The 12,930-nt window shown below is 46.4% G+C and overlaps 1 protein-coding gene across 1 annotated transcript in view; it reads right to left on the bottom strand.

Moving 5' to 3' along the window:
- Positions 1-12,930, bottom strand: part of THEGL (theg spermatid protein like) — a 53,074-nt gene that overhangs the window by 22,165 nt on the left and 17,979 nt on the right. Inside the window, exon 2 of the mRNA XM_054031004.1 lies at positions 2,867-2,897. Within this exon, the coding sequence (XP_053886979.1) occupies positions 2,867-2,897 (31 nt within the window). The remainder of the gene's footprint in view (positions 1-2,866; positions 2,898-12,930) is intronic.

The raw sequence follows: 12,930 nt of genomic DNA, 5'->3' as shown, positions 1-12,930 counted from the left end.
TGGCTAGTCATTGTCTCTATAACATTACCTATCTTTTCAGTACACGTATTGATGTAAGAATTCTCTCCCTCTCAGTCCAGCTTCTCCTTTGCTCAGTTCTCTGGTGAACTCATAATCCAGTTTTTTTCTGTTACAGTAGTCTGCTGTCTGGACCAGAATCGTATAGAAAAATTCAGGATTAAGACTTCATGGAGATGGGCTGATGTGGAAGCACTTTTTATTGTTTTAATAATGTGATATTAATACACAAGGACTAGGAGGTCAGAGATTCTCCCAGCCAACACAAAAATAAACCGAATAAGCACCACACAAAAGTGTATGCATTATTATCATCATCGTGATTATTAAATCACACCATTAACACAGTGCTTTACAAGTATAGATTAAGTCACATTCCTTGCACTAAACTGCTTACATTTAAGATCAATGTATTATATTACTATTATTATTAATGTCGTTTGCCTGTTTCCGCTAGTACCCACAAGGTGCAAGGCACTGCAGAAACACACAAAATGCATGGTCCCTATCCCAAAAAGCTTCACTGTAAAGAAGGTAAGATGGTTACACTGAATGATCAAGAATTCCCAACAAAAGATTGTCTGCGTCTGTTTATACAGTGTCTGTGTCTGAAGCATGGGCAGGCACACTTGACTGGTGTTTACCCAGATGCGGTTGCAAGATTGGATATGCAGTCTGAATATTTAATCAGGGAAGGGATACACGCAATTGATTTAGCAGTTCAGTAGTATTTGCAACCTCTCTGCTTGCTGGAAGTTAGTGGCAAAAGAGTCCAATAAAATAGATGAAGTGCCATCAAACTCTTCCTCCTTATCCATGAGTCCCATATTTCATATGTTGACATCCTTGGTGTCTATTCAACCCTTTCTCCAGGCAGGAAGAGGGCTGGTGGCTTCCCTTTACTTTGTAACACTTCCCTTAGCAATTGAACAGAAGCAGGTATAACAGATTATGCACTATGGGCCTGATCCAATGCCCATTAAAGTCAATGGTGTCACTGGGCTTTAGATCAGGTCCTCTATTAGCCTGGCAATGGGAACACAGCCGGTGAGGGGTGGGGCTGGAGCAGTGTCTGAGAGATGTTGGTTAAGAATGCATGTACAATGTGATTATGCTATTGGGTTCTCTTAAGGACATGGGGCCCGATTTAAAAGTGCTGAGAACTTCTTGCAAGATGCTGAGCACAGTAAGCTCTCCCGGAAGTCAGTGGGAATGGGGGAGCTCAGCATCTCGCAGGAAGCTGGAAAGATGCCTGCAATAGCAGATTATCTTTTAGGCAGTCTATTGTTCACTTGATGCAAGAGGCAAGATAATGGACCGTGCTAATTATACTTAAGCTCGATCATCCTCACATCATGTACAAACTCTGCTCTCGGAAAGATCAGCACAAATCCCATGAGCTTCAGAGGGAAACTCTGGTCCTGTGCCTTCAGCTCATGGCTGAACATGGCCAGGTTTGTCCTTGTCTTTTAAGGAGCAAAGCATCAGCTTCATTTTTTAACTCCCAGTCAAGTTGTTCTTCAAAGGTCTTCCTTTGAGAAGCAGCAAGGGGCCAATTACAATTTCATTTAGAACTATTTTTAGTTCCAGCCTTGTCACAGCATACATTTAACAATAGATAAACTAGTTTACTGAAAATGAGATTATTACTGGGCATCCTCTCAGCAGAAGAGACTCATTAATATCTCTCTAACCTTTACTCATCCACAATATAGTACATGGGCCTAGATCTGTTTTCTAACTATATTCCACAGATTATAAGGAAAGTCTGACTGTAATGCTTTATGTTTTCCTAAGAATCAAATCACCTCACAAAATATGTTCTGTGCAAGAGATTCCTCTCAAGAAGCATGAAAAACACCAAGACGACCTTCTGCTTGTATGCTCTTTTTTAAAAATGACAGGATGGCTGTAATTTACATCTCAAATGGAGACCTTCAGTTTGAAATGTAGTCACTTTAAAGAAATAAGTTAAAAGTATTTTCATGCCCCACTCCTGCCCCTGAATTCCACTCACAATTTTTGTGTTTTTTTTAATCAATCACTTTTCCTGTTTTTAAAAAAAAGTGTCATTCTCTCCTCTGCTGTCAAGTGAAAGACTCCCACAAACAGGAGAAAACAACTCTCTGAAGTCCCAGCCCAGCAAATGATTTAAATAAGTCTGTAACTTTAAGCACATGAGCAGTCCCATTGACAGGGGAAATGATGAAATTGACTATACCGGTGTAGTATTTGGGTTTTTTTACAAATTAAAATAAGTAAGTCCAAAGCCTCTGCATACAATGAATGCATTTCTATTCTTTATGTGGGCATTATAATCAAAACTAGCTCATCTCCAGTTTTGTATGGATGGGAATTTCTGGTAAGAGATTCCTCTAGTTGGGACAGAATGGTCTTTTACATTACACTGCCTGGATTCACAAGCTGCTCTTTCACAAAGGCGGTCAGGATCAGCGCCACACACCTGCACACTACTACAAGCATCTATATCATGGAATAGATTTTTCTTTTTTTTTTCTTTTTTTGCAGGTGCTACGCTGGAATAATGTGAATAATTCTTGTAATAACCAGTTGACACATACCTCCAAAAGCACATCAGCATTGTAAGAAATGTTGTTGTGCCATCATAACTGATTTACTCATTCAACTTCCCTCATCTGCAGGAGACATTTCCTCCTGATGTTTATGACATTAGCCGCAGTCCCATGAATCCCCTTGGAGCCAGGCCTGCAGTCCACACTCAGGCAAAGCTCCCATTAGGTACACTGGGAGCTCTGTCTGAGTGCAGAAGAGGACACTGAGTTATGTACTTGCATTTCCAGATCCCTGCTGGGTTATTTTTTCTTACCTGTCACTTGAATATGAACAGAAGTTAGAAACTGCAAAGAAAACAAAAACGAAGTGGGTATTAAAAGGCTGGCTAACACCTGCATTCTATGCTGTCATTTATTTGCATTCATTGTAAGTAGGTGACTCTACTTTATTCTCTATAAAATAACTGGCAAGGGAAAAGAAGCATGTCCAACTACTTAAGCCTAGTTAGCTGACAGCTTTGGGTATGTTTTCCTAGTAGTTATCCTGAAGGTAACTACAGTGCAATGTACACATCATCTCTCACACTTCCCTGTGGTGAATGGTTGTAACAAAAACCGTTCAGGTATCTCTTTGAACCATGCGAGTGTAAGAAGGGTCTGAATGAATGCTTCCCTGACAGCTAGCTTAACCTGTCCAAATGGGGGGCACCCTCGGTTGAAAGAACCTCATGAAGCAGGGGCTCGAATGTCAGAGCCTTGTGAAAGTAAGACGGGTGGGGACAGGAGTCCTGGTCAGGAGGCTGCACAACCCCACCTCCACCCCAGGTCCTCTCTAGACTGGCTTAACCTGTTCCTCCCCACTGCTCAAAGAACAGAAATAAACGTCATTAGGAGCCTCTTTTGTTATTTTAAATGCACAATTAGAGCTGAAACCAGCTGTGATAGGACTAAAAGAGCAGGAGTACTTGTGGCACCTTAGAGACTAACAAATTTATTTGAGCATAAGCTTTCGTATTTTGTTAGTCTCTAAGGTGCTACAAGTACTCCTGTTCTTTTTGTGGATACAGACTAACACGGCTGCTACTCTGAAACCTTTCTGCCCTGCCTGCTAACAGCTAAAATCACTGAGAGCTGAAATCACTTGAGATGGGGCTAAGATCAAAGTGTAGTGTCTGTTCTTTTTATCTGTTCTTATCAGTTTAACATCTGCAAAAGAGCTGAAAATCACTGAGAGACTGATGTACAGAGGTCACAGCTGAGAGGCAGAAGGCAGAAGCGAATGAGTGACCAGCAGGGTGGCAGCAGAGACATCACAACTGAACAGCAGGGTGGTGGCAGAGAGGCGTGATGACCAAACCACAGGGTGTTGGCAGAGAGGTGTGACGAGCAGCCCGCAGGGGGCGGTGGAGAGGTGTGATAAGTGGCCAGCAGGACAGCTGGTGGAGAGGTGCGGCGAGAGCAGTGAGCAGGTGGCCGGTGAGCAGAGCGAGTAAGGTACCTCTTTACCCCCCACCCAGGGCGGGAGGTGAACTCTGCAGATGCACCTCTGAACTCTGGGTCTGCACTGACCAAGAACAGCAACTATGAGTGGGGTGCAGAGAAGGGTCGGACATGTGAAAGGGACTTTTGGGTTGCTGGACTTAAGAACCTGAGGGGAAAAGGGAACTGCCCAACCAACTTGGGGGTGGATCTTGGAATAATAGAATATCAGGGTTGGAAGGGACCTCAGGAGGTCATCTAGTCCAACCCCCTGCTCAAAGCAGGGCCAATCCTCAACTAAATCATCCCAGCCAGGGCTTTCTCAAACCTGACTTTAAAAACCTATAAGGAAGGAGATTCCACCACCTCCCTAGGTAACTCATTCCAGTGCTTCACCACACTCTTAGTGAAAAAGTTTTTCCAAATATCCAAGCTAGACCTCCCCCACTGCAACTTGAGACCATTACTCCTTGTTCTGTCATCAGGTACCACTGAGAACAGTCTAGATCCATCCTCTTTGGAACCCCCTTTCAGGTAGATGGAAGCAGCTATCAAATCCCCGCTCATTTTTCTCTTCTGCAGACTAAATAATCCCAGTTCCCTCAGCCTCTCCTCTTAAGTCATGTGCTCTAGCCCCCTAATCATTTTTGTTGCCCTCCGCTGGACTCTTTCCAGTTTTTCCACATCCTTTTTGTAGTGTGGGGCCCAAAACTGAACACAGTACTCCAGATGAGGCCTCACCTATGCCGAATAGAGGGGAATGATCACGTCTCTCGATCTGCTGGCAATGCCCCTACTTATACAGCCCAAAATGCTGTTAGCCTTCTTGTCAACAAGGGCACCCTGTCGACTCATATCCAGCTTCTCGTCAACTGTAACCCCTAGGTCTTTTTCTGCAGAACTGCTGCCTAGCCACTTGGTCCCTACAGAGCAGAGCATGGGATTCTTCCGTCCTAAGTGCAGGACTCTGCCCTTGTCCTTGCTGAACCTCATCAGGTTTCTTTTGGCCCAATCCTCTAATTTGTCCAGGTCCCTCTGTATCCTATCCCTACCCTCCAGCATATCTACCATTCCTCCCAGTTTAGTGTCATCTGCAAACTTGATGAGGGTGCAATCCACGCCATCCTCCAGATCATTAATGAAGATATTGAACAAAACCGGCCCCAGGACCGACCCTTGGGGCACTTCACTTCATACCTGCTGCCAACTAGACATGGAGCCATGGATTGCTACCCGTTGAGCCCGACCATCTAGCCAGCTTTCTATCCACCTTATAGTCCATTCATCCAGCCCATACTTTTTTAACTTGCTGGCAAGAATACTGTGGGAGACCGTATCAAAAGCTTTGCTGAAGTCAAGGAATAACACGTCCACTGCTTTCCCCCATCCACAGAGCCAGTTATCTCCTCATAGAAGGCAATTAGGGTAGTCAGGCATGACTTGCCCTTGGTGAATCCATGCTGACTGTTCCTGATCACTTTCCTCTCCTCAAAGTGCTTCAAAATGGATTCCTTGAGGACCTGCGCCATGATTTTTCCAGTATCAGAGGGGTAGCCGTGTTAGTCTGGATCTGTAAAAGCAGCAAAGAGTCCTGTGGCACCTTATAGACTAACAGATGTATTGGAGCATGAGCTTTCGTGAGTGAATACATCTGATGAAGTGGATACTCACCCACGAAAGCTCATGCTCCAATACGTCTGTTAGTCTATAAGGTGCCACAGGACTCTTTGCTGCTTTTACATGATTTTTCCAGGTACTGAGGTTAGGCTGACTGGCCTGTAGTTCCCCAGAGCCTCCTCCTTCACCTTTTTTTAAAGATGGGCACTACATTAGCCTTTTTCCAGTCATCCGGGACCTCCCCCGATCGCCATGAGTTTTCAAAAATAATGGCCAATGGCTCTGCAATCTCATTCGCTAACTCCTTTAGCACCCTTGGATGTAGCGCATCCGGCCCCATGGACTTGTGCTCGTCCAGCTTTTCTAAATAGTCATGAACCACTTCTTTCTCCACAGAGAGCTGGTCACCTCCTCCCCATGCTGGGCTGCCCAGTGCAGTACTCTGGGAGCTGACCTTGTTTGTGAAGACAGAGGCAAAAAAAGCATTGAGTACATTAGCTTTTTCCACATTCTCTGTCACTAGATTGCCTCCCCCATTCAGTAAGGGGCCCACACTTTCCCTGACCTTCTTCTTGTTGCTAACATACCTGTAGAAACCCTTCTTGTTACTCTTAACATCCCTTGCTAGCTGCAACTTCAAGTGTGATTTGGCCTTCCTGATTTCACTCCTGCATGCCTGAGCAATATTTTTATACTCCTCCCTGGTCATTTGTCCAATCTTCCACCTCTTGTAAGCTTCTTTTTTGTGTTTAAGATCAGCAAGGATTTCACGGTTAAGCCATGCTGGTCGCCTGCTATGTTTACTGTTCTTTCTACACATCGGGATGGTTTGTTCCTGCAACCTCAACAAGGATTTTTGAAAATACAGCCAACTCTCCTGGACTCCTTTCCCCCTCGTGTTTTTCTCCCAGGGGATCCTGCCCATCAGTTCCCTGAGGGAGTCAAAGTCTGCTTTTCTGAAGTCCAGGGTCCGTATTCTGCTGCTCTCCTTTGTTCCTTTTGTCAGGATCCTGAACTCGACCATCTCATGGTCACTGCTTCCCAGGTTCCCATCCATTTTTTCTTCCCCTACTAATTCTTGACCTGCTGCTCACAAACAGGGAAGAAGAGCTCTGCCCCTAGTTGGTTCTTAGAGCATTTGCACCAGGAAATTGTCCCCTACACTTTCCAAAAACTTCCTGGATTGTCTATGCACCGCTGTATTGCTCTCCCAGCAGATATCGGGATGATTGAAGTACTGCATGAAAACTAGGGCCTGTGGTCTAGTAACTTCTGTTAGTTGCCTGAAGAAAGCTTCGTCCACCTCATCCCCCTAGTCTGGTAGTCTATAGCAGACTCCCACCACGACATTACCCTTGTTGCTCACACTTCTAAACTTAATCCTGAGATTCTCAGGTTTTTCTGCAGTTTCATACTGGAGCTCTGAGCAGTCATACTGCTCTCTTACATACAATGCAAGTCCCCCACCTTTTCTGCCCTGCCTGTCCTTCCTGAACAGTTTATATCCATCCATGACAGTGCTACAGTCATGTGAGTTACCCCACCAAGTCTCTGTTATTCCAATCACATCATAGTTCCCTGACTGTGCCAGAACTTCCAGTTCTCCCTGCTTGTTTCCCAGGCTTCTTCCATTTGTGTTTAGGCACTTAAGATAACTCGCTGATCGTCCCTCTTTCTCAGTATGAGACAGGAGTCCTCCCCTCCTGCGCTCTCCTGCTCGTGCTTCCTCCTGGTATCCCACTTCCCCACTTACCTCAGGGCTTTGGTCTCCTTCCCCCGGTGAACCTAGTTTAAAGCCCTCCTCACTAGGTTAGCCAGCCTGCTTGCGAAGATTTGCGAGAGGGAAGTATTGCCTCTCAGAGGCAGGAGCGCCGCCAGCTTCTCTGCCACCCTAGGCGGCGGAAGGTCCTGCCCCAAAATGCCGCCCCCCACAGAGGCAGCGGAAGGTCCCGCCCCTGAAATACCGCCGCAGTCGCTGCCCCCCAAATTGTAGCACCCTAGGCAACCGCCTAGGTTGCCTAATGGGTTGTGCTGGCCCTGCTCAGAGGTGCCCAGGGGTGGTGTGTAAATTTCCCAGGTTACTGGGTGAGGGCTCAAGCCGGTTCTGTGTTGTATAAATGGAAAGGAACCCCGAGATATTGAACCCGGCCCTGGTTGCTACTGGCTCCACCTGGCAGAAGGATGACATGAGCAACAGTGGGAAATTATCATTGGATCATTTGGATGTAATGGTAACGTACAGGTCCCTCTTTGGCTAAGTCTAATAAACGATTATGTGCTTTAAATGCAACTTCAAGGGAATTTTTCAGAGCCTTAGGTAAGTAGTAGTATATAAACTGTACAAGACAAAGTGCAAAAGGAATAGTGCCATTTTCGGAACTCAGATGCTTGAGAAATAGGAAAAATCGAGGGACAGTGATGTATGTTGTAAAGGCAGAAGTGAAGCAAATGATATCCTACTTGTGTCATTACTGGGAAACAATGCACTCAACAAAAGCCGATCTGCAGATGGTGTGAGTTGTTATAATTAATTTCTTTAGACACTTATTTCAACACCACTACTTGAGTCTTTATAGCGGAGGTTGTCATTTGTTCCACATCCTTTTAATCTGTTACCAAACACTATTTTTTACAGACTGATAGAAATCAGCTCTAAATATTCATTCCAGGCAGTAGCCTGGCATGTAAGAAGAGCAAAGCAGGAGAAAAGAGCACTGTTATTGCAATTGTAAACAGAGTCAGGATAAGCTCTACCCTGACATCTGGTGGTGAATTATGGCGAGGATGGAAAAGAACTTCAGGGGCTGATCTTGTTTGCATACGCACACCCACTCGCCTAGCTGAACAACAACTGAAAGTGGTTACTTTGGCTGGTGTGGGATCCCCAGTTTCTCTGTTATTGGGGCAGGAAGAATAAAGTGTTGTTACCCTGATTCTGTGACTCAAGGCCAGTGGAACTGTTGTATGACAGAGGGACTCACCAGTAATTAAGTAGCACTTGCTAGACAAGGGGCATGGGTTCTAGAACCTAGTGAATTGACAGAGGCTGGGGATAGGTGTGTGTATGTGATGGTATGGGCCCCTTTTGAGGGCCTGGAATGCCAATTACACTACTCCCTCTCTCCACTGTTGAATGTCAGAGCTAACTTTGATTCCATTAGGAGTCTAGATACAGGCTGCGGAACTGAATTCACTTTGGGACAATGGTGCACCAGCACTCGGGTTCCCCTACTACAAGCTGAAATCACAAAAGAAAGAGCTGAGATCACCGAGTGCTGTGTTAAATAGTGGGGGAGCCTGAAGCTATATTGCTAAGTGAGCGAAGCCATTTGTGGAGATGGCTGGAGCGGCTCACAGGTTGGTGAGCGGAGTGGAGCAGCTCGTAGAGCAAAGCAGTTCGTGGGATGGCAGGAAGTGGACTGGCTCGTGGTGAAGGCTGTGGCGGAACCCCACGGAGAGATGGCTGGCTGGCCTTGGATCACGTAAGGTGCCCCTTAACACCCTGTATGCCCCCCTTTTACTCTGGGGCTGCACTGACCAGGGACAGAGACTTTGGGGGTTGTTGGACTTTGGGGACTCTGGGTGATTTTTGGGTTGCTGGAGTCAAGAACCAAAGGGAAAGGACACAGCCCAATTTGCTGGGGTGGGTCTTTTGCTCATGGTTTGTGTTATGAGTCCTGTTTGTGGTGTTTTTCCAATTTAATGTTGATGTCGTTTACCTCATGTTATTAAACATTTTCTGCTACACTCAGACTCCGTGCTTGCAAGAGGGGAAGTATTGCCTCTTAGAGGCACCCAGGGGGGTGGTATGTAATTGTCCCAGGTTACTGGGTGGGGACTCGAGACGGTTTTGCATTGCGTTATTGAAAGAGAACCCCTATATACAGAACCTGGCCCTTGTTGCTGCCAACTCAGAGGGGCAGAAGGGTTACATAATGTTGGGATTTTTTTGCAATTCCTAGTTGATTTCTACATAATTTAAGCTGTACATTAAAAGGAAGTTGCTAACCCTTTCTTGTGCAAAGACAACTTTCCAAATGCACTTTTGCACAATTAAGCCAGCCTTGCAGAAATCTGTGCCCAGATAGACCATTGCAACAACAAAACATGTGAACTCTTCTCCCCCCCCCCCCCCTTCACCCAAATGAGAGGTTTACTTAATTATTTTCCTGAGATCACTACAGTGCTGGAATCAGATGTTTTTTAAAAAATACTTACTTTTCCCTTTGAGGACCAACAACCATGAATCACTGCTTGGGAGGCATGGGAGACAGAGTGCCATATCACTCTCCCTGCTCCTTCCATCTACACTTGTGAAGTCGATTATTCCCTGTAGCCCAGAGACTTGGAAAAGTGGTGCTTTGGTTATGACCACAGTATTAGCAGACTAGCTGGGGATAGAGTGTTGTGATGTCCAGTCTCACAGACTTAGAGAGCAGAACCGTGTCATGCTTTCCTCCCATTTACATGAACAACGATGATTATTTCCATCGAGGTGGCACCTAAGGACCCCAGTCGAGGATCAGGGCCCCGTTGTGCTAGGTGCTGTACAGGTGAATGACTACATAAATGTTCCATGTGGCCCAAAGACAACTGGTATGGACATAGCAGCAAAATGAGGACAGACACATGCATGGAATTAAACAGCAGGCTACAACTTTTATTAAACAAGGGAGGGGCACTACCCACCCATCACCCACACTCTCCTATACCAGGCATTTAATTGGGGGTTACCCTATATCCCATAACGAGGGGTAGGCTCTCCTCAGCCCACTCCCCTGAATTCAGTTCTCTGAGCCGAGTCCTAGCACTCTCCCTCCCACGATAGGGATCTCGGCCCATGAGGGTCACAAGCCCTGATCTCAGCCCACAAAGGCCACAAGGTCTCATCTTATCACATGAGCCCAAGGCCCATTACCCGAATCCCAGGTCTTTTACCTCTGGAAACTGTTCACTTTGTTCTCTTAATCGCACTGGAAACCAGCGGCAAGTTGCAATGAATAAACACCAGCACCTCTGTACTGCAGTTAGGTGCTAAGCGCGTTCCTACTCAACCCACTGTGGCTTGCAGGTGCTGCAAAGAAGGCCAAAAAACCCTCCCAGGTCCTCTGCCAATTGGCCTATGGGAGAAAAATTCTTTCCAGACCTCCTAAATAGGCAATTGGCCACACCCGCAGCATCTCCCACTCGAGGGATTGAAACAGAGCTCAAAGAGGCTCCACATGGCCCCTGCACTGAGCTAAACCCTGGGAGTTGGGGAATGCTGGTCAATTAGCACCCCTCTCCTCCAGCTGGCCAATAGATGCCAGAGACTCCTGGGGGAGGAACTACCTATTGTCCCTTGGCCTCATCAAGTTCCCCCACCCATTGTCATTTCACACCATCAAGGAAATCTCAAGTTCAGAGAGGAGACTCGTCCTTATTGCACCTTGTTGTGCATAAGTACACTGCAGAGGTCGTGACGTACACATTATCCTAGGAGACGAGGTGCCTAGACTTGCTTTTGTGGCATTCAGTAACACCCTTTAATGTGCCTTTTTAATTAATTTATATAAGCCGTTGAGCTTCCCTGCCTCTTGGTTGTTGAAGCAAGGTTCTGCTCTGGAACACGACCCTGCAGAAAAGAGAGAATCGCTGTAGGGCTCCCGCCCTGTTGATTATCTCTCTCTGATTTCCATATCAATTGTCCTCAGTTTCTAGGTAAAACATATGGCTCTGGCTTCTCCAGGCTGCTCTGCAGAGAGGACGGATTCTGTCTGGGAAGGGCTGTAAGTAAGGGTGTAAGGGGATTCTCTGATGGGAGGGCTGAGGGAGGCAGAAGTACCGTTCCTGCACCAGCTGACCTAGTTAAGAACTTTACGCCAGGGCTGTAATGCTTGAGCAAGCCCCAAGCGGCTATAGCTTCTGCTGGGGCTGGCTGGCATTGGGCTAAGACGCTACTCAGGCCCCATCCCCCCTGCACTCAAGCAAAGCTTATGGGCCAGGGGAGGGGGAGAGAATCCCAACTATTGTTTTTCTAACTGCCAGCTCTGCACACTCCACTCGGATCTTAAAGCCAAAGTGGGCTCTAACTGCTGCGTATCCTCAGTCAACCTCTGTTGCAGGGAGCACGACCAGTGTGCAAGTAAAATCAGCCAGGCGCCCAATTCTGTGAGCAGCGTCATCCCTGGGGTGGGGGTGAGGCTGGATGGTTCCGCATGGGTGGGGAATGAGTGGCAGGGTCACTTTGGACTGGGGAGTGTCCTGTGACTGAAGAGATGAGGGTCGGTGACTGGAGTGGGTTGAGAGTCTGCGAATATGGAGGCTGAAAGAGGGGGCACCTGGCTCTCACAGAGAGTGAGCTGAGAACAGGGTCACATAATTGTGACCAGGCTAAAGCAGGTACTGGTGTGAAGACAGGCTTCCTCTTCACTGGAGGAGAGGGTTAGGAATGGCTTTCTGGCTCTGACCAGCAACGAGCCAAGGCCCCTGCCCCTAAGCAGGAGCCAGCCCCTCAGGTGCCTGTTTTCACATGATGAGCACCCCAGTCCCACTTCTTTCAGGTACCCAGCTGAGACTGCAGCTTCCGTGAGCTCTAGCCAACAACCTCACAGAGCTCCCATCGGCTATCAGCCGAGTGTTTTAAGTTACACAAACCGTGGTTACGGCTCTCATGGAACCTGCAAGCACTACCACCACTATACATATTACTCCTAATGGCCACAAGGCTGGATTCTCCTCATGCTCACACTGGTATTATGCTGTCATAACTCCACTGACGGGAATGGGGTTACTCTTGACTTACACCCATGTGCAGGAAGAAAATTAGGCCCATAATCTCCACAGGGATCTTAGTATAAATCCCAGAAATAAAAAAAATGTGGGATTGCCTTGCATCTTGAGGAGTCCTACCCATGTGCAAAGTGTGTGCAAAGCACCACCAGTCTGAGCTGGGAGCACTTCACACCAGTTCTGCACAGGAATAAATAACTCTGCAAGGTGAAACAATGGACAGAACCAGACCTTGATCTGTACTAACTCTAAAATTTTCAACACAGCCTTAGTAAAAATAGTCCTATGCCCAAAGTCTCAAAAGTACTAATAAATACATTGTTATATTTCAATCTTCTCTCAGTTATTATATTTTGTATCTATTAAGTAAACATGCATGCTGGAAGCTTTTCCAAAAAAGGAAAGAACACTTTTAAAAAAAATCTCTTACTGCAAAAAAATGATGAGCCTCCAGCTCCTCGGGTTAGAAACCAAACATGAAAAACGTGAGGAGGAAAGAAACATCTTTTGA

The sequence above is a fragment of the Malaclemys terrapin genome, chromosome 5 (genome assembly GCF_027887155.1).
Source record: "Malaclemys terrapin pileata isolate rMalTer1 chromosome 5, rMalTer1.hap1, whole genome shotgun sequence".
Lineage (NCBI taxonomy): Eukaryota > Metazoa > Chordata > Testudines > Emydidae > Malaclemys > Malaclemys terrapin.
Note: the sequence above shows the minus strand (reverse complement) of the source record. Positions and strands in the feature narration are given on the sequence as shown.